This window comes from Excalfactoria chinensis, chromosome Z (assembly GCF_039878825.1).
Source record: "Excalfactoria chinensis isolate bCotChi1 chromosome Z, bCotChi1.hap2, whole genome shotgun sequence".
NCBI classification, from domain to species: Eukaryota; Metazoa; Chordata; class Aves; order Galliformes; family Phasianidae; genus Excalfactoria; species Excalfactoria chinensis.
In genome coordinates, this window is record NC_092857.1 from 23,177,517 (window position 1) to 23,202,052 (window position 24,536).

Sequence of the window (24,536 nt, forward strand, 5' to 3'; positions counted from 1 at the left end):
AAAAAAAAGGAAGAGTTTTCTGAGGGGTAAAATGAATGAAACCAAAAACAGAGATCAGGGAAACATCACTGAGAGACAGATTTTGTCCAAGAATGGCTGTCTCCACAGACATCTGTTTTTCTAAGACACCGGACCTTAATTAACTATGAATAAGTCATGTCCAGAATCACCACTAACTTGGCAAGAATTTGTATGCCTCTATCAGTCTCAGCATTTTGAGAGTAGCAGGATCTAAAAATGTTGTTTGTGTGAGGTGCTGGCTGTCATTTCCACGTCCTCACTTAGTGTGAAGGGACAGCGCCTGTTGGGATTCCCGGTTTACAACTGGTGTACTCTGTTTTGAGTTCTTGAGTGGAACACAGACAAGGCCCAAGAAACTTGAGATCTCTTAAGACTGTTTTTGTTTCAAATGTTCAGGGTGGAGTTCGAGATTAAATGCTGTTGTCTTTAAGTGTGTGGTCCTTAGATCTTCTCTTTGGTAGCGCACGTGTAGGCCACATCTGAACTAACTACACCTAACAAATACATTTGAGTTAGATGGATAACATCTTTGACTTCGCTATTGATATCACAAATCGTTTAGGCTTTCTCTCAGTTGTAGTAATAATCTTCACCTGTGTTACTGAAATATTGACACTAGATTGATTAATGCCTGTAAGTTGACTCAGATATGCTGGTGGTTTAAATGCAAGAACAATTATATTCCTTCTACAGATAATTTGAAACAGTATAATAGTTAAAAAGTGATTCACAGTATCTGTGTGATTCCAGCACTATCTGATTGGGAAATGTGTTGGGATAGACATTTTTAAAACTGGCCCTTCTTTTGTAGTGATCAGAATGTGATGACTGCACAGAAGTAGCAATCTTTTGTGACTAACCTTTATGCAGCTGGAAATTCTGACCTGACATTTATGATTTTGCAGCACTAGTGGGAATTTTCCCTAAATAGCAATTTCAGGTTCTTACCCACCACAGAAGCAATGTCTTGTGAAGCTCTAAGAAAATGAAGATAAAGGTTGAAACTGTTTTAGTATAGTTTCAAAGCTGTAAGGCTGAAATGGATGCCAACACAGATGTAAAAGCTATTGGCAGGCAGGATGGAAAGAGCGCCTAGGCTTACAGAGAGAGAGAGAGAAAAAAACCTCATTCTGATGTTGATACTGATTGACACTTTATCTTCCAGCTTAGAAATGTGGAAGAAAACCAAGAGCACCTGAAAAGACAACAAAGGTAGTAAAATAGAGATCCTGACTACTTGCAAATCATCCACCTAATTCTTTTTCTGCACCTAAGGCATACAGATGAGTTTTGGATAGCAATATGGAAGCACTTCTGTACTGTTAAAAGCCTCTGAGCTGCCACTCTTACAGAGATAACTTTCGAAAGGGGGAGAGAGTTAACAGAAAAAGGGAGAATGGAAACTTCAAAGTGCGTATTAAAATGTTTAATTATAAGCAAAGAGGGAAAAGAGAGGAAGAACTGAGGAAGAAAAATGGAAAGAGGAAGAATGTTTGCCACCTATTTCAGATTATGGGTTAAGGAACACGAGGAATAAACATTCAAAAACTGATCAATCCAAACTGGAGAAAAAGATATTGAATGTGGATATGGAAGCTCTGTTTCTGAAGACCAAAGACAGTACCAAGGAGAACAACATTGAGACATACACATTACTGTGATTTTGCTGCTGACTCTTACCTAAAATTAATGAAAATTAGAGATTCAGGAGTTTTTTGGGTTTTAGTTACGCGCACCCATAAGGTTGTACTTACGATATAATACTTTTATTTTCAAAATTTTAATCCAATGAGTAAGACAGTTTTACCCAAAGGAATCAGCAAAGAAAACCATCAACTGCAAGGGGGGGAAAAAATCTGTGGATTTATATGGTCATGACTTTATTGCACTTTCAGATGCTATTTCAGTTATATATATATATTGTGAGATAGAATGTTGCAGCAAGGATACAAGAAGGACTATTTCCAAAAAATGAATGTCTCTTCTCCAATTGTGATCTCTCAAAAAAAGGATTTTAAAATAACTTCAGACATTGCAAAGAATTTTTTCTGTACTTGGCTACAATCCGTGGGCATTTCGGAATGAAAAGGCTTCTTTTCCACAAAGCAAAACAGTCATGCCTGTCATGTCATTCTAGACACGGAACTGCTATTTTTTCAGCTCAGTTTCTTCCAGTTTATTTTATCAAAATATTCCTAGGCTTACTTTTAAGATTTTTTTTATTTTTTTTTCCCTGAGGGTGTTACCCTTAGAGCTGTATTGTGACTTCCCATTCAAATATTCCTATTTATACTCTTTGAAACATTATTTCCAGTTGAGTATGTCAGAGGCTTCTTCTGGTGTGACTGACTAGTCTTTTATAAGAGATAAAGGATTTGTGCACGGAGCACTGTAATGCAACCTCTCCGAGATGTCATGTATTCAGCCTGCCCATCTTCACTTGCTGTATTCTAAGATACTTAAATACATGCTGGACATTGGATTATATCTTTGTTGTGCTTTTTTGGTTCCATTTTCTATTGTGTTACGGCATGACTATGCAGAAGAAATACTAAGAACATAAAATATGGAACGATATCCTATTCTCGATGAAGTCAGAAGTTTAACTGTGAACATTACAGGAATGGAACAATGCATCGCAAGTGCAAGACTGTTTATTCACAATTCTGAACTCAGAGTTCTTACTTTTAGTAGTAATGTGCTACTTCTCTGCTTTGCATGGTGAGCTCCCTGAAATCAGGACATTGCAGACAAATCCTCACTGAGCAGGAAAGACAGAGTTGAAATGTCTGGTACCTACAAGATACACTGATTTTTCACTGCTGGGACCTACTAATATTGTCAGCTCAGTGAATATATCATGCATTTAGTGACTGAAGTAAGTGGCACAAGTGGAAAACCTTGGTAACAGAGAGTGGTAAATTCTTGGTGTGGCATACTGTAGCCCAGCAAGGTAAATGACCAACTGCTGTTGCTTGAGGCAAATTCTTTCTGCATTTTACGAGTTATTTATTTTGGCTGAGCTACTCATCTCGGAATACCAAATACCATCTGAATACTCGTTTTAAATAGAGGCCATCAACGCTCTCATAGCAGTCCTTTTCTTCTTACTAGCATCTACTACGTGTGCCATTTCTAGTACTGAGTGGAAAAAGCGTGGGTGGAAGATGAACAAAGTCAGGCAGATTCAAAAGCAACAGCCCCAAAAGCCAGTCTGATGTGTGCTCCTGCAGAAAAAAAAGTTTATTGTAACATTTGCTGGTGCAGAATATTCATTCTGCTCCTTAGTTATTGATTTCATCAGTGAAAATTACAAGTTCAGATGCTTAGTCAGTGGCATACATGCCTTAAGTTCAAGGAGTGCAGTAGTTGCTTTGGTCCAGCAGATATTTAAGTACTGCAGGTAACTCTTGTTCAGTGCTGCTTTTTTGTTTGTTTTGTACACAGGTGTACACTTTTCTTTCTATGCAAACTGTTCCAGACTATAGGAAGGGCATGGTGAGAGAGATTCTGTAATTTTGGGGAGGTGTGCTGAACTCATCTGATTACATACAGAACATGTGAAATTTAAGTAATGCTGAAAAGCAACTGCATTTTCCATACCAGTTCACAATGAGAGCCGTTGTATCATTGGAAATGACTGCTGGGGGTCAGATTCTCACACTGAGTCCCAAAGCACATAGCAGTGGCTTTGCATTACTGAAATCTTGGTGTGAGTACTATGCCAGCATCACAGATAAGGTAGCTGAAATCTTAGGATATAAGCATCATGGGCACTGGGATCTGTAATGCCTTTGTAGTTCCAACAAGAGACTGACACTTGTCTAGATAATACTGCCAGTGAATGTTTTCACTTGTGTCTGTATGCACCGTATAATCATCCACGTTCTTTTTCAACAGGCCTCTCTGTCCAGTTCAACTCAGTAGAAAGTCTGACGTGTTTTCTTCAGTTCACTGAGTTATTCATCGTGCATACAGAGGAGTTTCTACCATGGCCTGTGATGGAAAAGCACTGGGATTTCTACAGAGCATGTGAAGATTTTGGATTCTGAAGTCTTCTTAAGTGCTAACACGTTTTTCTTCCATCATCATTTAGTTCTAAATGTACAAATGTTTGCTTCAAAGGGCTTTGTTACTATTGTTTTGACAAATCGTTTGCCCTGCGCTTGGAATGGGATGAAAAATCATTTGGTTAAACTGCAGAGTACTTTGTAGCAGGTGGGGGTAACTGTCACTATCCAATTTTATGCTTTAATGTTCTGAAATGGACAGGGCTTGTTGTCCGTTGCTCCACCAACTGTATTCTGTGTTGCCAGCTTTGTATGAAACTCCACTCATTTCTGTGGCTTTTTATCCTCTCATGCTGGACGGTGCCAGATAGATATCAACGATGATGGCCACTTGTTACATCCCGGTGTTGAACCAGTCTCCCCAAGCATATGCTGTCAGAAGTAGCTGCAAGAGTTTGTGTAATAACATAAGCTATTAAGCAAAAATCAAGATGGGCAGCTTTGAACCATCACTGGCAACTTTGCTTTGTGAGGCTTGGTTATATACAAACAGTTGAGAATGGGATGTATGCTGGGAGTTAGAAGAGGGCTCTTAACCTTTGAAAATACTCATGGAAATTCAGTTGTTGATTCAACCAAATCCATCTGACAGTCAAAAAATGTGCCAGCACATGACAGGAAGCACAGTGAGACCAATTCTGGTAAATGAGTTTTTCAGTTTAGTAACATCCTGGATTTCCAGCCTGATTTCTGGAGGATTTCTGTTTGTTTTGATTTCACACAGTATGAATCTGCCTCAGCAGTGTGCTTATAATACATTTGACTGTAAGGAGAATTATCTGTATTCAAGTGGTGTTCTAACTCTTTCATTCCCTGAGTTGCAAGAAGACTTGAGATAATAACACCTACTACTCCTAACTCGAGTGAATGGGGTGAGAAATACCTCCTGTCAATACATAACATACTCAGCTTTCTATTTGGAGTGTGAAGAGCTGTTCTGCAGGGATTTGATTAGTGTCTTAAACAGGAGAAGGTTTAGGGGAGTGAGAGGCTTTCTGATGGTCAGAGAGTTAATACTGTGCCTGAGGATGCATGAGCAATCATTGCCTGTTAGGCTGTAAGGATTAAAAGGAAAAAAAAAAAAAAAAAAAAAAAAAGAAAACAACAAAAAAAATCCAACCCAAGTGCCTTGAAGCCAGAGAAAGTTAAAGGCTACTGAGTGACGGGTATTTAGTAAAGGTCAGTTTGCAAGCAGGAAGTAAACAGAACATTCCCACAGCTGCTGCAGCAAAACAGACCTGAAGGAAAACTGGTCTAAGGGAGCTGTTCATTCAGCTACTGCTGATCCTTGGAGAAGGAAAGTAGTTTTTCATCAAAGGTGAAAGATTTTTGACTGTACAAGTTACCGTTAAAGCCACTTACATGTTGTTTGACATCTTTCCTGTGTTACAAATTGTTTAATAAAATTATAATGAAAAACTGGGAGGAGCTGACAAACACTTCTGTGCTGTTACACCAACATGACTCCGTGTCCTAAGGCAACAAAGATACAGTAATAGAAGTCTGGTTGATTCGAGTTGGGCAAGGAGTGAAAATGGAGTTACATGGAAATAGCTCTCACTGACATTTTATGTAAGTTACCACGCTTTTCAATATTTATGTTGTATATAAGCATCTTAGCTTGACAACATAATCTGTTTTAATATGAGTAGCAAATGTAGAGTTCTGCTTCCTAAGTCTTACAACCATGAATTTTTCATGTTCTGCGCACTGGAATCTTAATGTAAAGATCCACTCGGAGATGACAAAAGTCATACCACTGTGAGCAGGATATTTTCTCTTCTTAAATTTATTCTTTCTAAGTGTACTATGGCATAAAAACACAAGCTGTTACCACAGGTCACTGATGGGCAGCTATTAGTGGTCCTGACTACAGCTGAATAAGAGTGAGTCTGCTCACAAGTGGCAAGCAGTGGCTGTTCCACACGGGCCCTCCTGCTTCTCCTGTGATTCAGTTCTCTTGGTAAACCACTTCTCCACTGGTGGGCTGTGAATTAGCGCATATTTTGTGCTGTTCAGAATAGGGGACAAGAAGCACAAAGAATACAAAACCCTTGGCATTCCGTCTGCTGTTAACATTCAGATGCAGAATGAGAGGAGAAAAGAGATGATGCAGTGAACAAAAGCCACAACTTCAGATTTGTATTCTCCACCAATTTACTCATTTCTGTTTTGCCGAGATGGAGTAAAACAGTCAGTGGTAAGATTGGTATCAGTAGGGAAGAGCACAAGGTGTAAAACAAAAGCATGAGAGAGAGGAAGACATAAGCAGCTGGGAAGCAAACAGTACAGCTGGGATTCATCTATGTCAAGGCCAGAAGAGACCAGTGTGAAAATCCTATCTCCTGCATGGCATAGGCCATAGGTTATAACATGGTAAAAGAGGCAAGGGGGAATGAAGCAGGAAACAAAGATGTGGATAGAGCTGAATGTAGTTGGTGGAGGATCAGCACAAACAATTCACCTTCTTGCCAGGCAAAGCTGAACTGCAGCCACCAAGGACATGTAAGGTGAGGGAAGTGCAAGAATGAAGGCTGGCTGTCGTGTATGGTGCAAATACCTTGAAGTGGTGTCTGCAAGTTATGCTGAAGGAGGGGTGGAGGTGCAGGCAAAAGGTTGACCAAAATAGTGTTGCCATAGGAATTTGAGTAATTTCTTGGAGCAGCCGTACTTGGTGTTTTGTGATCGTGGCACAAAGGCAAAGGCTTCTTTTATTCCAGCAACTTCATATGTGAGATTCAGGCACTTTTTCTGTTCATCAGCCATGAAATGACCCATTTGGTCAGAAATTATCATACAGATGATCTGCAATTCATGTTTCTGGCCATATCAAGGAAAGAAGCTTAAATGTGGCACAGCAAGAGAGTGTAACAGTTCAGACGTGAAGGAAGTTTCAAAGGGCCTTTGGATTTGTGTGTATATGTATCATAGAGTATAGAATGGCCTGGGTCAAAAGGGGCCCCAGGTCATCCAGTTTCAACCCCCCTGCTATGTGCAAGGTCGCCAGCCACCAGACGGGGCTGCCCAGAGCCACATCCAGCCTGACCTTTATTGCCTCCAGGGATGGGGCATCCACAACGTCCTTGGGCAACCTGTTCCAGTGCGTCACCACCCTCTGTGTGAAAAACCTCCTCCTAATATCTAACCTAAATCCCCCCTGTCTGAGTTTGAAACCATTCACCCTTGTCCTGACACTATCCACCCTTGTAAGCAGTCGTTCTCCTGTTTGTATGTACGTATGTATTTCTAAGACATGATCTTCCTCTGGAATAAAGTTTTCCTGCTGGTATTGTCGCAGCAGCACCGTCGGCGTTTGAGTCGTCTGACAGATGCGTCCCGATTCTGTTTGTTAATGTGGAAGGGGCTCAGACATACGGTTACGTTGCGGTTCGGTTGCGCGTCTAGCGACCACCTCGGCTCCGCTGAGCGCAGGTCCAGAGGTGCGGACCCTCCGGGAGCAAAGCTGGCAGCTCCGTTCGGCCCCGCGGCGCAGGGCTGTGCCTGGAGGCAGCTGCAGGACAGCAATGTCCCGCTGCCAGGGCGGCTTATTCCGCAGCTTGCCCAACAGCGTTCGCAGCGGGCTCTGCTCCGGGGAGCTCGCCCACGCCCACACACACGCACATGCTCACGCACCCCGGGCAGCCGCGGAACCCGTCCCGGCACCGCCGCGGTGAGAGCGCTGCGGGCGGACCCGGCACAGCCCGGCCCGGCCCCAAGTTTCCCCGTAGAGCGGAGCGCAGCAGAGCGGAGCAGCGGCGGCGGCTGTAGAGTTTGGGGAAGAGGCGGGAGGAGGAGAAACAGGAGGAGGGGAAGGAGGAGGAGGAAGGGGCGCGGCACGGCGTGGGCGCGCTGCTGCTCGGGGCAGGGCGCGGCGAAGGGAAGTCGGTGCGGTGCGGTGCGGTGCTGCGCTGCGTTGCGCTGCGTTGCGCTGCGCTGCCAGCAGGCGTGCTGAGGAGCTCCGGTAAGATCGCGCCGTGTGCCCGAAAAGTTAACAGCGGGGTAGGAGCGGCGGCTCGGAAATGATCCGAGGAGCGGCCGCGGGAGGTTGTGCGCCGGGAGCCGAGCGCAGCCCTGAGCTGCGCCCCAGCAGAGCCGTGACAGCTTCAGGCGGGTCTGTAGCGGGGAGCGAATCTGCATTGGTGTTGGCTGAAGTCTCCGCTGTTGTGTCACCGCTCTGTAAATGTCTGTAAACGTGCGTGTTAGTTTGTACCGTGCTTAACCGGCCAAGTGCGTTCACTTCGTTTCCTTTAGCGCGGCTCTCGTTACTTGCAGGGAAACAGAAGTAACAGAGCAGCGAGGATCTGTCAGAAAGGAACGGGTTCCGATTTTGCCGTTTGAGAAGAGACAGGGGCAACTTCTTTTTTCGAGAGCTTAGACTTCTCTTTGCTGGAGGAGGGCTCCGAAGGGAGACCCGCAGGGCAGCGTTCCCTTGAGGCTCTGCATAACGTGACTTTGGTGTCAAGCACTCCACTGCGTCACACCTGCCCTGCTGCACACCTCGCGTTCCTGTAACATTCCTGTTCCATTCATAGTAACGTTCATAGTTTCATCCCACAGCGTAACTGCTGTGATTCCCGCGTTTACCGCAGCACTCCAGCGGTGGCGGGAGGTGGAAGACTGAGAGCAAGTATGAGAAAGTGTTTGTTGTTGTTGTTTTGTTTTTCACATGGAACTGGGATCCAGTTAAGGTGTAAGGTATGTGGAGAAGAGCTTTCTGTGTTTTTTACTCTTTCCAAGAACCTGCTTTTGTGTTCTTGGGGATAGCACCCTGGGCTGGACATGCCCTATGGGTGAGAGGCGAAATGATGTGCCTGCTCTAACAAGACAGCACATGAAGGAGCACGGGCTGCTGCCATCTCTGTGCATCTTTGGTTGTTGGTCACGTATCGGCTGAAGGGGCTGCAACTTGTTAGAAAGTGATGATGGAAAATTTGGCTGTGCTTTGGATTGCTTGTGTTGGATTGCAGTGGGAATGCAGGAGAAAGGCACCAAACACTGGAACTCACTCTTGTGACTGATCTCTAGGTGTTGTGGATGGCTGTCTGTGCTGTTTGTGGCTATGTCCTGGCATAAGATGTGCAAATTATACCGATTGGTCCCCAGACAGTGAACAATCACCTTAAAAATAGTCTCTTGGCTGAGACCAGATCTCTGGAATTCTTCAGAAGTGGTCCAGGCAAATTAAATAAAGGTAAAATTTAGAAAGTACAAAGGGTCAAGCAGCATGCTATCAGCTGGAGGAAAGAAACAGGAGAGCACTGATGTATGGGATTCAGGGAAGCCAAGAAAATGTTGAAACATTCATAGAGAACAGGTAAGCTCCAAGAACTTGTCAGCCTGCCAGCTGTTTGTCCTTTCTCTTGAGGGCCTCGTTGGGTGCCTGAGATGTACAGTCCAATATCAAGAACGATTCTCAGATCTACACATCTCCCTCATGGGAGTTTGATGTCCATTAGCAGAACAGAAAGAGCATTTTCAGGCTTCTGCCGAAAGATTTCAGGACACGACAATGCAGGCATAATAGAAGGGGCTCTTGCAAATGTGATAGCTCTTTCTCAGCACCAGGACCTGAGAGGTGTTGGTGTTCTTCATGGTGGTTCCTGTTTCCATACGCAGCAAAAAAGCCACTTCAGGCAGGAGTGTGGGCTGTGCTGTGTGTGCTGCTGGTGCTGAGCAGTGAGGTGGCTGGGTCTCACTCACAAGCAGTGCCCAGGAGGCTTTGGTAGAGGTTATGATGCAGCTTTCTGGCTGCAGACAAGGCACCATGAGTCCCATGTGGCTGTAGACTCTAAGATTTCCCAGGAAATATCACTGAAGGAGCTGAGAGATATGGTAGATGAGTTACAAAAGGCTTATTTCTAGAACGTAAACCACAGGGTGCCAAATCTAGCAAGGGAGGTAAGCTTTCTACATCTCTGCCAATGGCCCAAGCCTTGACAGATCTCTGGCTGAGAAGTTCCAGCAGGATGAGGAGCTCACAGGGCAATGTGCTGCTCATGAGTCCCTTCTCTCAGCTCAGGATGGACAACTCTGACAAAATGTGAGTTCTCAGGTAGCATCACACCAAAACTTATGGTTAACCCCAGTGGTGGAGTATGTCAGCCCCTGTCTCGTGGGCTGGCACTGGTGGGCAAGCTGACAGTGAGCAGGGATGGCTCGTGGAACCTGCCAATGGAAGAAATTGGCTTGTGCCTTAGGGGTAACCAACAGAAAATGTTTTGGCATTTCTTAACATACATACAAATAGTACAACACGGCTCCTCGGCTTTCTTTGTATCTGTTACATGTCAGAACCCCATGTATAAGGGCAATAAAGTAGATTTCTTATCATATGAGAGACATCATACAGGAGGTGAGGTACTTACCGGATTCCATTGGATTCCAACATTCCAAGTTGGAAGGGACTTGTGAGGATCACCGAGTCCAACTCTTGGCTCCTCACATCACCACCCAAAATTCAAACCATTATAGAATGCTTTTATATTATAGGTGGAATTGCAGTGCAGATCATTGTGCTTGAAATAAGCTTCAGAAAGTATCACCAGGACATGGAGCCCAGATTCCTGCTCTTGGGTTTGCTGCCATGCCCTTACCTGAGGGGAAAGTATCGCTCCTGGGACAAGGAGCTGCAAGATACTGGAGTAGACATGGAGTTGGGGGAGCAGCCGACAGCAGGGCTTTGACTGCTGCCCACATGGCTCTCCCTGCACAGAATGTCCCACAGTGCTTCCAGGGCACAGATACCAGGAGGGGACCTGTAGTGCAGGGTGACTGATGTGACCGATGTGACAGCTGTGACGGGCAGGGAAGGCTTTGACTCAGTAGGAATTGACGTGCAGGGTGCAACTTGCAGTAAAGTCTGCAGAGAGAGGCTCAGCAGAAAGGTGGAGGCATCTCTGCCCATTTGCAGAAGCAGAGGAACGCGCCCTGCTGCCGGCTGCAGCCTCTTGCAGCACAGTGCAGTTTCTCCTGCCTTCGTCTCTAACAGGAAGCTTCAGCCCTGTCATGCCAGCACTGCTGCCAATGTACACAAATTCTGGCCCCTTTGGGCCTGATTTTTATGCTGTGCAGTAGTTTGGGGGTAAAGGTTAACTCTCACTCCACCATAGGGTATTATTATTTTAAACTTTTATGTGAGTCAGAGAGAAATTGTTAACTCCAGCTCGCCTGGAGTTGTTCTATTTACCTGTGTATTTTTCCTCTGACTCCTGCCCTTATGGTGCACTAAGTCCTTGAAAAACAGGGATACTCCTGCCTCTTAAAGTCAGAGAGTTTAAATGTGCAGCTCTGTGCCTTGGTGGGGCTGCAAACCCACCGTCTGGCAGGGCAGAGCAGTCTGGGGTGTACCAAGGGATTTGCTGAGAAACTGTTCTTATTGGACACTGAGTAGAACAGCTTGCAGCAGAATTTGCTCTGAAGCACCCCAGGCTTCAGAGGGGATGCAGAGCAGCCAGGAACTGCTCCCCTGGGATGCCGTCCTGCACTGCCCACTGCCTCAAAGAAATCAGCTGCTCCATGTACTGACCAGAGAGCAGGGACGTGGCTTCCCTGAGGCCTTCCCTGAGCCTCCACTTCTCCAGGCTAAACAATCCCAGCTCCCTGAGCTGTTCCCCATCAGACTTGTGCTCCAGATCCCTCACAGCTTCATTGCCTTTCTCTGGATGCACTCCAGGGCCTCAACATGTAGTGAAGGGCTCAAAACTGGGGGTAGAGAGGTTGTTAGAATCACATACTGCCAGTGCGGTGCATTCTGTAAAGAAGCACACATCACTATACCCCATGAATAAAGTGTCCTGATATTTAGTGCAGGGGTGACAGCGTTGTTGTGGGATGACAAAGTCAAATGAGATATCCATAACTGCTAAATCTTTGCAGAATTGGTGTTACTTAGGCGGCTACTTAGAAGCTGCCTGTTCTCTTCCAGAAGCACAAACAAATCAGGCTAGGAAAAGCTGTAGATTTTATTGTTGTTGTTCTTTGGGCACCGTGTAATTTCAAATCTGCAGAATCTTAAAGCTGGCAGGCTTACTGTTTGAATAGGCTTGGGTCTAAAAGTAATGGGGTGTTTTTCCACATCGTGAGCTCCACTAATAGAGGTCCGTAAAACAGCATGGAAATAATAGGGAAAAACATGGGTTTCTTAGTTGTCCAGCTGTCAGTCCCTCAGAGGAGATCTGTGTATTACGTCAGGCAGGTCGAAATGAGGGTCGGGCACTGGCGCAGGTGCAGGGCAGCCCATGGTGCTGGGCTCCACTGCAAGGAAGCAGCTCAGGGAACCAGGGAGAAAAACAGGCAAAGCTGATAGAGCCGACTGATCTAGATCTGATGCCAGTATAAAGCACTCCTCCAGGAGCTCTGAGATCCCTATCATAGATAAATTTGCAATGAAAATTATTAGCTAGCACCAGTAAACACCTGTAAGTGAATTGTTTTCTCCAGCCAACAGCATTGAATAATCAAGTAGAGAGTGTTTGACTCAGCCAGGTAGTTCACTACAAGAAGGAAATCACTTAGCAGAGCACATCTCTTCCCTCGCCTTCCTCACCTCCAAGGAACACGGTCTGCTCTGCATTTCAGCAGCTCGGTTTGTACAAAGCAGAGGGAGAAACAAAGGAAGGAACTGTGCCCTTCTGCACAGACAGTGATGGAAACATCTCAGCCAGGTCTGCACAGCTGTGGGAGTGGGTCTGAATAAAGCAAACAGAGGTCTTCTGTGAGGGAGAGAGACTTTTTTGCCTGGAGGAGGGAGAATTGTTCCTGTTGCTCCTGCTGCTGTGTGGTTGTGCTGCTGTTTGCAAATGGGCTGGTTTGCAAGGAAAGGTGTGGACTGGTTCTGGCCCACGTGCCTCTGAGGCTGGAGGGACAGCCAGTCAGATGGAACACCTGTTTGGCTGCTGTTTGCTTTAATTTTTACCTTAATGCCACTTATACGAGAGCACCTATTTTCATTGGCCCCGCTCTTCATTCTCCTCTTTCATCATTTTCCCACTTATTTTCTGCTGCTCATACTTCACTCATGCCTAAGTTATAGTATTTTTGTGGGTTTTGTTTTGTTTTGTTTTGTTTTGTTTTTAACCTGAGAGATGGGGGAGGAGCCTCATTCCTGCTCAGAAGGGCTTTTGCATGAGAGCCAGAACAGAGTGGCGGGAGGACTCCAGCTCCCCTACATTTCCTCTTCTCTTACAGATCCGTCTTTGGAGTTTATGTTTTTCCTTACCTCTTGCTCTGTGCAGGCACAAAATCCGGATGCCCCAACGATGGTATTTGTTTATCATGGGTACCACGTATTCCAGATACACCGGGGGGAAGTGCTGCCTATATTCAACTTGAATTTTCCAAAAATCCCTCTTTTGGTAGCAGACAACACACCTTGCCATGCCAACAGGCGGTGGTGGTCCCCAGCTAGCTCTCTGGTATGACACACTGGAGTAGAAGGGAAGCAGCATACGTTAGGAGGAGAGATGTGTTAAGGGAGGCCATGGCTGTTGTTCTTCTGTGGATCCAGGTGGCTGCTGGCTGAGCTTGGAACTCTGCTTCCCAAACAGGTCCTTCAGGATGGGCTGGCAGGGGGCACTGCAGGAGGGCAGGTGTGTGCTGACTGGGGTGCGTCTTGCAGCATTCCTTACGGAGCTGAGGTGCAGGGACTGCTGCAGGCAGACCCACTGCAAACCTCCTCAGACAGCTCTGCTGGCTCACCTTAATCCCACCCCCAGAGCTTCTTCCCCTCCTACAGTGCTGGGCTGGGCAGCAAGGATCTCCAAACAACAAATATGACAGAGTGGACCAAACTGAGTGCTGGGGAGTTGCAAAGTTCTTTGCAGTCACAAATAATCTGGTTAATAAGCTCTTGGCAAGTCATCGTGATCTGGATTCGAAGTGGGAGTCAGTCTCTTCTCTCAGGTAGCAGCAGAAGGTAGTGGCCTCTCAGAAGACGTGATGACTAGACAGAAGATGTGTGGAGTTCCCATAAGGAAGAGTTTGAAGGAGAGGAGAGACTGCAATCACCCATCTGCAGCAGACTCTTATGGGACCTCCAGCATCACAGCACCAAGATTCCTACACAAGCACTATGATACCATGCTAACTCCTGTTAAAAATTGTTGGGTTACACACAAGATCAGGTCCAATAGTGCTGCCCAACACCCAAAAATAGGCAGAATAACAAGCAGAAAAGGTTTCTTTATGTCTTCCATACTCAGTAATGCATGACAGCAAAGTAGTATGGTTTCCCTTGTGGTGCCTTACACTTGTTTCTCTCTGAAGGAATGGGTGCGCACCCTGTGACAGATGTGGTTCACAATAAACAAACTTGCCCGCTCCTTGTTTGCATTAGGCTCTTTAGAGATTTACCATTGGGCCACAACATTCTGTATAATGTTGTGACTCAGCAGGTTAATTTGTGAGCTTTCTGCTCCTCCTCAGACAGTCACCTCCTGATTTTCCCTCCAGGGCCGTCGTATCACACAGAGGTGGATATTCTTCTCCTGTTCCTCTTCCGTTATGCATGGTCCTAAGGGAGAAGATGCTGGGCTGAGCGAGGTGTCCTATGCTGCCCTAGATTTGCAGTTCACTGAATAATGTTGGTTTGTTTGCCCTTGTAGCACTGAGAAGACACAATAGTTTAAAAGGTCTAGTTTTGCAAAGATGTAATTAAGACAGCAGAACTTCATGTAGGCACAGTCTAAATCAGGTTTGCACTGTTAGGTGTTGCTTTCACAGCACTATAGATGTTCGATGTTGTACAGCTATAAATAGCACAAGGCATGTAATATAGCAGAGTTACAAATGCTGCTTGTAGCTGCCTGGCTGTCTCTGTGGTAGTGCACAGTTGTTTAAGCTGGTGTCTTTAGTGGAGAATGCAACAAAATTTACACAGTGACCCACTGCAAGAGTGCTTTATTGCCAGGCCGATCATTGCTTTCCCTTAGACTCTGCCCTGGGGACCAGCGTTACCACCAGTGCCTTTTACAGTTTCTTTTTACAGAGAGTGATATAACATCTTTTCGATTAAAAAGATGCAAACAGATAAACAAATTTTGCTCCAATCCCGTTTGGTTTCAGGAGCTAAACTGAAAAACAAAGCCAAATGTAATTACCTTGGGTTACTTTGCATTTGCCCATTTGGTCTGAGTGCAAGCAGCAGTGGTGAAGGGAGAGCCACTTTGCAGAGTATGTACCCAGTCGTGCCCAGAAATATTATGGGCCTGCTGAGCTGGAATTATAATTGGTTTAACACTTCTCTTTTTTTTGTCTGTCCCAAAAGAATACTAAAAGTGGGTTTAATTTACCTTTTATTAGCCTTTCCTTGGGTTTCACCCTGTAAGCAGTTAACATCTCAACCAGCTGCAGTTGCTCAGTAGAAATTACACAAATCTGCATTTTTCTGCTGTACCATAGTGAACTGCATAGTAAAAGCTAAGAGAAATAAACACTGGTTCAGTTTGCCTTGCTTGCCATGCTGGTGAACATTACTTCTGCCTCTGTGAAAGTGTTCCAGTGTGAGCTCGGTGTCAGCTGTGCCACATCCTGGACCCAAGCAGGTTGCCTCTGGCTGGTGTGCAAATTCTGCTTTCCACATGCATGATGACACTGCAGGGCACATTTCTGGGCACTCTGCAGCTGACCAGTTTGCAAGCAGGAACATTGTTTTTTTTTCTCAGAAAGGTAAATTTCTGCACAGCCAGCTGAGCGCAGCAAGTAGTGACTGTGGCAGTAAGTTTTACTTTGGTCATCTTCATACTTTACTTCCCCAGATCTTTGCTGGTTACCCAAAATACACATAGCATGTAAACACACTCATGCTATTACGTCTGCTTAGTTCCATCATCCCCATGGCAGAACAAACTTGCCCAGTTCCAAGTGTGCATTTTCCAGTGTGTACTTCTGCCTTCAGCGTGGCCTTCCTCCGCCTGCTTCCCTCAGCTGGCCAAGCTCTGTTCATTACTTTCAACAGGTTTAGTGCTTTCTGTGAGCTCATGAAGCTCAGGAACAATCCCTGCTACAGAAGCCTTTCTTACAGGTTTTTCCATCACTTTAATTCCAGCAACACTGAGTTATGCTGCCATGAGATGAGTCAAAATGCTGTTTGCTTGGATAGTATTCAAGGACAGGGAGAAGAAAAAAGGCTATATTCTGATTGTGTGGGCTTTACAGGTTTTGATTTGCAAGTGATTTGCAAGCCACGGGAGATATGCAGAACTCTTCTGCAGGCTCCCAGAAGCTGAAACATGTGCGCTGGATTGAAGCCCATAGGTGAGAGCGAAGCACTGCTGCCCAAGTGTGGAGCGCCTTGCATTTTCTGGCCCTTTTAGTCTAGTGGAAGTGAGGAGGGAGTTTCTCTTCCAGCTCAGGCTTCCCTTAGTCCCACTCAGGAGGGTTTGTTCTGCTGACAAAAGGTGTTCTTCAGCAAGAACATCCTGCGTCTTTCCCTGCACCAAAGACTTGACACATGGCTGAAGTCCACTGGGGGTTTGAAACTCTCCCTTTGTTTGTCCTTTGGTGTAACTGCACAGCTTTCACAGTTGCACAAAAGAAATGGTTATAAGAGTCTGAAGGTATAAAGCTGCTCAGAATGGCTTCTTGCAGGGTGGAAAATACAGAAAACCCAGCTATTCCCTGGGTGGAAGGAAATAGTGCTATAATGAATCTAACGATCATTTCCTATTCTGGTCCAAAAGGAAATAAAAGGAAATTCAGAGAACAGAGCAATAGTCACAGTAAGCGTTTTTGTTCGTAAAAATTTCAAGTTAGGGCTGTTGGCAGCTGCTAATTGCCTTAAGTCCTGGTGCCAGAGAATTGAGATTTCATCCATATTTATATCTTGGCTAATGTAACTCTAGAAACTCCCAATAGCCAGCTGATTGCCTAATTCTTTCTTAAATCCTGCTGAGCTCGTGGTCTTTAGGATGCCTTCTGACAGAAGACTATAACCACATGTATAAACACGTGTACTAACTGTAAACACATGCATGTGTTCTTACACAATGTGCATGTGTTTCCCTTATATTTTTTGCATGTCTGTTTTCTTTGAACATCACTTGTTCTTGCATTACAGATAAGCAAGGGATAAGTAAAACCCCCACCTGTCTCTGAGTCATTCAGTACTTTGCATCCCTCCCAATCAATGCTTGGACCTGATACTGTCTGTACTGTCTGTGTGTATACTGTAGCTGTGCGGTGTGTGTTTGTTATGAGATGTGGCCACTCTCCATTAATTCCTTCAGCAATGTTCTCTCATGTGGGAGAGACAGACATTTTAAGAAATGAGACACGATGGCAACACCATCCCCTCCTCCTAGTAAAAAATCCTTGTGCAGAAGAGTGAACATTGATCCTGTGTAGTTAGTATTTGAGAGAAAAATGAGCATTATATCCACTTTGGTCAGTGCTAGGTGAGGTGTGTGCTTTGGGCACTTGCAGGCGGCTCTCACTGCCTGTTTCCTGCTGTTCATTCCTTCCTCCTCCTCCAGGGATGACTGTGCTTGGCACAGTGCTTTGTGTGAGAGAGGCTTCAAGTGCTGTGTGTGCTTAGGGAATAAGAGCTGTGCACTTCAACCAGAAGCTGATAGATTGTTGGTGGCTCTTCTGTGCTGAGGGTTTCCATTCTCTTCTCTTGTCCTGTTCCTTAGGAAATCCCTCTCTTGTATTGGTTAAAGGCAAATGTTTTGTGCCTAACAAGCAAAGCTGTTGCTGCCATACCAGTACACTGAGCCTGGATTTGGAGATAAAAGTGGTGACTGTGAGTTTGCTGCTGAAAATGTGCTGGCCAGGGTCAGGGAGAGCCTCCATAACCAAGGGATTCAGTGGAAGAGTTGAGGTTTCCCACCAGTGCTCCTTAGTTCCATTCTCCGTGAGGAATTCAAACCACATCACCACAGTTTTCTGAGTTTCTATGGCCTCTTTTTATTGCGTAGAACATAGGAACATTCAGCTGAGCCGAGCATACATGTTTTGCCCATCAGTAAGATATAAAAACCTCAGTGCCATCGAGGTGATTTCTTTCTTATCCTGACTTGTCTCCACACCACACCAGAATACCATGGTCTGGAATGGTAGTTTTCAGCAGGTAACTGTCACCTTGGCTTCTTTGTTGGTTCACCTAGAAACGGAATGTTTGATGCTGGGTGGAGCTGGCCAGGACTAACGTACATATGGGATTTTTGCAGCACTGGAGAGCATGTTTGCTTGTTTTGCTTTGTTTTTCTTTTTTCAGACTCTCAGTTGCCTTTGCAAAAGAAGTAGCTCTGTTCAGCCAAGTGTGATGTTGGTTGTCCTTGTTGGGTAGGGAGACGGCCAGGTAGAGCGACCAGGTAGGCTGCCAGAGAAATCACACTCTACATTCCTGCTTCCTGCAAAAGAAGAACTGAGGAAGGAAGGAAGAAGAAAACAGAAAGAGGTTAAAGGGATTAGGCATTAAGTCATTGATTACATATCAGTTTGGAGAAGGCTTGAAGGTGGCTTTGTGATAATGAAGCATTGGAGGGTCAGACCTCTTTCTTCTCATCATTTGTTAGTATGCTTGATGGCTGTTTGTACCACCTACAGAGAGCTGCCAAGCTCTGGCTTGTACAAATTGGGTATATCTGTGCTCTCCCTTCTCCAGTCCCTTTCCAGCAGCCCCAGGCAAAGCACAGAGCATGCCAGGGGATCAGGCAGGCCTGGTGAACCAGAGTGGGCACCTGCATGAATAGCTTGCATCAAGGCCACATGCATCTATTCAGGGAAGGTGACATTTCCTTCTCCTTTCTGTTGTTCCCAGAGAAGAAATAACAGGGAAAGGAAAACACTGGGAGAGAGACTATTGAAACAGCTCCATCTTGGCAGGCTAAGACTGCGAAGCTGGAGGTTGCAAGACCTGGCCATGATGGGTACATTAAAGATACCCATTGGTCTCTTAGTAGGAGTTGCATGCACATCTCAGTCTTTGATTTTGCATGCCTACATGGAATCTGCAGGCATTTCAGTCACTTCTGGTAATTCCACTGTCTTATTCCTGCCTGTAGCTGTGCCTGAAAACTATGAAGAGATGCAGAGAAGCTCCAGCACTTGTTCTGAAGGATTGATGTTCATGTTCCATGTGGAAGAAGCATAGCTCCTGTTGAGGTTGGTACCGCTGAGAAGGAGGCACAAGACTGTAGGTGTTTGCCTTATGTTTGTCACAGGGAATGAAGGAGAAGGGTTGTGGTGAGCCATTCATCCACAGGGACAATGCTGAAACTGACTGGGGCTGTTTTGCTGTGGCACCTTCATCGTTAACACAGCTTCAGGAACCAGAGAACACACAGTGCTTTGTCTGTGTGCTGTGTCCTCTGTCTTTTGTCCAGTAAGGAGCAAGCGGAGCGAGAATGACGTGAGAGACCTAGAGGCAAGTTGCCCACTGTGCAGGCAATCTCCCAGAATGTGACTATGTACAACACTCCCAAATCATCTCTTTGGTTTGCAAAAGACCGTGTTGTTCCTGTCCTGAACTAAAGCCTTTCTGTCATTGCAACAGCATTGCATAAGATTTACAGCAGGTTACATGCGTCCTTCTGTTAACTGTGCACATGCAAAGTTTCAAAGCCAGTAACAGGTCAGAACATAGATGGCAAACTGGGTGGGCACTATGCAGCATTCTGATCCAGCTTCTTCCCAAAATAAAATGCAGGGAACTGTTCTGCAAGAGCAGTGCAATATAGCAAGGAAGTGGAGCTTAAGCTAGTGCTTCACTTGGATGTGAACTCTAGTCTAACTAGTTCAGGAACGACAATACTTATGCTTGCACTCAGCAGGTAAGGCAAGAATACATGGAAACACGATTACTGTATTGAGCTTTCATTGCTGTAATACCTCAGTTGCTAAACTGCTTCACAGAGATGGTGCTATATATCCTGTTTCTTAAAAAAAGGGCCTTGCCTCTGCTTTGCAGTCACAGCCAAGGGTGTCTCACATAGCAAAATATATGTGCTGTTTCTCACTGCTGCCCCGCCTGCCTTCAAAGGTTGTGTTATATACTACATCCGGTGGATGGACGTGCTGTGTCTTCATCTGTCCCTTTCTTTCAGGGCAGATTAGCAGTACCTTCAAGAAGACATACGGACTTCGGACATGTCAGACCCTGCTGGGAAGGGACAAGGAAGGAAGTTTGTTTCTCTTTGGACTTCATTGTCCAGCCCCAGTGTTAAAGATGATGAGGACGCTCTGACTGAATTCTAAAGCTTTCAAGTAAATCTTTTCTTTCTCTCTTAAATATATATATGTGTGTATATATATATATGTATGTATATGTATATATGTATATACATTTATTACTATTATTATTCATTGTCCTATTGCCTACTGTTAATCATGCATTCTTTGCAGACTCATAAGAGTCTCTTGATCCTCCTGTTGAATTCTCTGGAAATGCTTCAGAAAATAAAGTCTCCATCCTGCTCTCTTGAGAGGACAGGCATGTTTCTGCAATGCAAGGGTTGCTGTTCCTCTGCTTGTGTCACAGTAATAAAAGAAAAAAAGTGCTCTGGAAAATATACAGCAGGAATCCTATTCCAAGACTCTTATTGTTTAGCTGGTTATTATCTGAAATCAGAGATGTTTTATTGCCTTCAGTCAGATAATTGGGGTAATGAAATCTTTGCCTATTATTGTGGCAAAATCTGTCTTTCCATTAGCATGATGATTAAGAAGAAAGGTGGTGTTTATGTTGTAAAGACATAATTGCCTCTGGAGCATCGTTTGTCTTGTAAAATGTCAACATCTTTCTGTTTTCTTACAGAATGAAGAGGCATAAGCTTCCCTACAGGTGTCCCACAAGAAGGAAGATTCTGATCCTGTGTTTCACAGGGTGGGTGATTGCACTCCTGAAGCTCCTCCATGTTGAAAGACACTTTTTTCCACCTAAGAGCATTTATTTGGTTGAGCACTTCTTGAGCACTTCTTCTTATGTTAGAAACAGATATTCCTATCTCAGAAACCACTTCCAGTATGAAATTAACTGTTCGTCAATATATGAACAAGATCCCCAGGAAATCGGCAAGAGTTTAGAGATAAGAAGGAAGGATATAATTGATTTAGATGATGAAGATATCATTGCAATGACCAATGATTGCGACATGTATCGTACACTGAGGAAATACCACCTGATACCTGTTTCTCCAGAGGAAGAGAGCTTTCCAATAGCCTATTCTTTCGTTGTCCACAAAGATGCAGTGATGGTTGAAAGGCTCATACATTCACTGTACAGCCATCAAAATATATACTGCATTCACTATGACCAAAAAGCAGCAAAAAGCTTTAAATCTGCTATGAACAATCTAGCTAAATGTTTCCCCAATATCTTCATTGCATCAAAGCTGGAGATGGTGAACTACGCACATATTTCAAGACTGCAAGCAGATTTAAATTGTTTGTCTGATCTGATGGACTCTGTGGTTCCCTGGAAGTATGTTATTAACTTGTGTGGTCAAGATTTCCCTTTGAGATCAAATTTCCAGTTGGTTGCTGAACTGAAGAAACTTGGTGGGGCAAACATGCTGGAAACTATAAAGCCAAGTAGTAGCAAAAGAGAACGATTTACTTATCATTATGAACTTATGAAAGTGCCTTATGAATACATGCAGATGCCTGTGAAAACCAACATTTCCAAGGACCCACCACCTCATAATATTGAGGTATTTGTTGGCAGTGCCTATTTTGTTTTAAGTCGAGCTTTTATTCAGTACACCCTTAGCAGCTCTCTTGTAAAAGACTTCTTTGATTGGTCAAGGGATACTTACTCTCCAGATGAACATTTCTGGGCCACTCTTGTGCGTGTTCCTGGGGTGCCTGGGGAACTTTCGAGGTCCGCCCAAGACATCACAGACTTGCAGAGCAAAACTCGTTTGGTGAAATGGAATTATCTTGAAGACCATTTGTACCCTCCATGCACTGGCACCCACCTTCGTAGTGTTTGCATCTACGGGGCGGCGGAATTAAGATGGCTTATGAATTATGGCCATTGGTTTGCCAATAAGTTTGACTCCAAAGTAGATCCTGTCCTGGTAAAATGCTTGGCAGAAAAACTGGCAGAACAACAAAAAGAGTGGGTTTATTTGTCTTCTGACAAATACTTTCTGCGTATCAATCCTGCAAATGCTTCTCTATAGCAGTGCTGTTCTTCCAGCTACCGGTGCTGTGTACTGCTGTAGTTTGGAGCCTGGGATTCTCCGGCCCTGACCTGCTGCAGAGGAGTTCCTTCTGCATTAAGTTCAGGACATTGAAGAGAGAGCTATCTGGACACTATCTGTGAAATTAGCAGCTCCCTGTTTGACAGTTTTTTCACTTGCCACAGCAGTCCCATAACTATTCTTCAATGTAATTCTGGGAGGGCAAGGCTTGCTTTTGGAGAATCTGGTACTGTCTAACTTAATGGAATACTTCAAAAACCTGTTTTACATTGTGTGCTTGTGTCTTTCTTAAGAAACTCCACCATGCTTGTATGCCTGTCCCTTTTTCCTGCACTTTTTCATTAAGGTATGAAGCGAAGACCTCTGCATCTGCTACCTCAGGAAAACTGGAAGTGCCCAGCTTGCAGACACAACTAAGAGCAGTGTGACTTCCCTGGGCCGTGCAGCCCCTGCTGCGGCCTGGATTGCCCCGCTCCCCACCTGCAGGTGCTGACAGGGCTGTGATGGGAACACTTCTTGCTGGCACAACGGAAGAAGTACCCTTAGATGCCACAATATCATTGTGTCCTCCCAGCTTGGCTGTGCATTGTTTGTCTTTCTGGAGTCTGTGTTTGGGGCTGTGCTATGCCTGTGGAATGGTTGGTGGTGAATTGAAGCAATCTGTGTGAACACGTGCAAATAATGCTCTACTGTTCTTCAAGGGCAGTACAGGGAACCATGCCAGACGATGCCTGCCTTCATTCCTAGCCCAGTTCTTCTGAGACAACGTTTTTACATGCAATGGTTAACTAGTGCTATTTGCAATCAGTATTCAGCAGGGTGGTGCTATGCTGAAATGCAAAACATGCTATGTCCAGCAGCAATCATACAGTCACTCTGCAGATAGGAAGGCCTTGCCTAGAAGTAGCATTCTGTGCAGGACACAGCCTCATGCATCTGTTGTCCCAGGCTAATCTGTGCCAAGGGAAGTTCTGCTTCAAAGCAAGTCAGCATTGGAATAGCTGTGCCCCAAGGCAACCCATGCTGCCTATGGTCCCCACCACAGGAAGGGGCTGGGCAGCCTCCACTCAGCTGTGCTCCCACATAGTGTGAGGGAAGTGTTGGTCAGCACAGAAACCTTTGTGACTAAGAAATGCCCTTTGGCATTTCTGGGGATTCTCCACAATTTTGCTGTGCTACCAGCTCAGTTCTGGTGGTTCCAGTGGGCCTCGTGGTCCAACTTGCTCTGTGCTACTGTGCCATTTCTGCATATCTTGTGCTTATCAAGGGACCCCTTCTCATGAGTTGCTTCAGGTGTCTGGTTTTATTGATCCTCAGATTGCCACAACAATGTCTTGTGCCTGCAAGAAAGCATACTTTCTTCTTTGAGTTTTAGGAACCAACTCATTCCTTTGTCTCAGTTTCTTGAAAAATTGGCTTTTTAAAATTCAGTCAGTCAACATGTTTATGGCTCGAGTTCGGGCTTGAACGGTCATGGACTTTTTCCTCATTTGTGACACTGATTTTCCTTTGAGTCTTCATCTGACTTTTCTGTTCCAGCTGTAAAATGAGAACTGCTTGACAACTGCTACCTTGTCAAGCATTTAGAAACCTATGGATGTTTGTTGTGGGCTGGTTGCACAGTACTAATTGTTGATCAAAGCTATTTATGATTAAGTCTGTGTGTGCACAGGTTATTTCTCTTATGTACTGTTTCTCAAATAAATGGGGATTATTTTTTATGTCTATGCTGCTTTCTTTGGTGACTTGCCACATCTCACAGCTGACTTGATACAATTTGTAGATATTTTGCAGAATATGAAATATTGGCAGTACTTACAGATTCACACGTCAGTACTGATATACAAAAACCAGACTTTTCACATGGAAAGAGGTTAATAGCAGTGGATTTGGATGCCAGAGGACCAAGTCTCAGTCAGGTCAAGCAAGCCTCAGTACAAGTAAACTGATGTATAATTAGTTAGCTGGTGACATCTTACTTATGTTTAAGTACACTCACACATTTTTGTTTGTGTTTATTTGTTCTATCTTAAGTTTATAAACAAAACCCATCAGCATAATAAACTTAAGTAAATAATTTTAATCAATGTGCAGCTCTGTGCTACTTCAACTGAATTGGGTTAAACAATGTCTTTGATTTAAGTAGTCTGAAATAAGGCAGTGCTTGCTTCCTAGGTAACGAAGTGAATGCAAAGATGACGTAAAGTGAGGCACCATCACCCATTACAGTGTTAGGGTTGCTAGCTGGAAAAGTACAAGTTGTATATGGTTTCTTCTTTATGAAATGCAAATTTTCTAATGA

The 24,536-nt window shown here is 44.6% G+C and overlaps 2 protein-coding genes across 2 annotated transcripts in view; both read left to right on the forward strand.

The window, feature by feature from the left end:
- ANKRD31 (ankyrin repeat domain 31) overlaps positions 1–5,301 on the forward strand; it is a 56,528-nt gene extending 51,227 nt beyond the window's left edge. Inside the window, 1 exon segment of the mRNA XM_072359796.1 lies at positions 3,922–5,301. Within this exon segment, the coding sequence (XP_072215897.1) occupies positions 3,922–4,073 (152 nt within the window). The 3' untranslated portion in view covers positions 4,074–5,301.
- Positions 5,302–7,942: 2,641 nt separating this feature from the next.
- Positions 7,943–23,954, forward strand: GCNT4 (glucosaminyl (N-acetyl) transferase 4). The gene is made up of 4 exons (XM_072360054.1): positions 7,943–8,052; positions 19,094–19,193; positions 20,135–20,294; positions 20,845–23,954. The coding sequence occupies exon 4, from the start codon at positions 20,846–20,848 to the stop codon at positions 22,211–22,213; it is 1,368 nt and encodes a 455-aa protein (XP_072216155.1). The 5' UTR covers positions 7,943–8,052; positions 19,094–19,193; positions 20,135–20,294; position 20,845; the 3' UTR covers positions 22,214–23,954.
- The last annotated feature ends 582 nt before the right edge of the window (positions 23,955–24,536 follow it).

Bases quoted from the DNA above. Each gene is read 5' to 3' on its own strand.
- GCNT4 (XM_072360054.1), top strand. From the start codon at position 20,846: ATGAAGAGGCATAAGCTTCCCTACAGGTGTCCCACAAGAAGGAAGATT.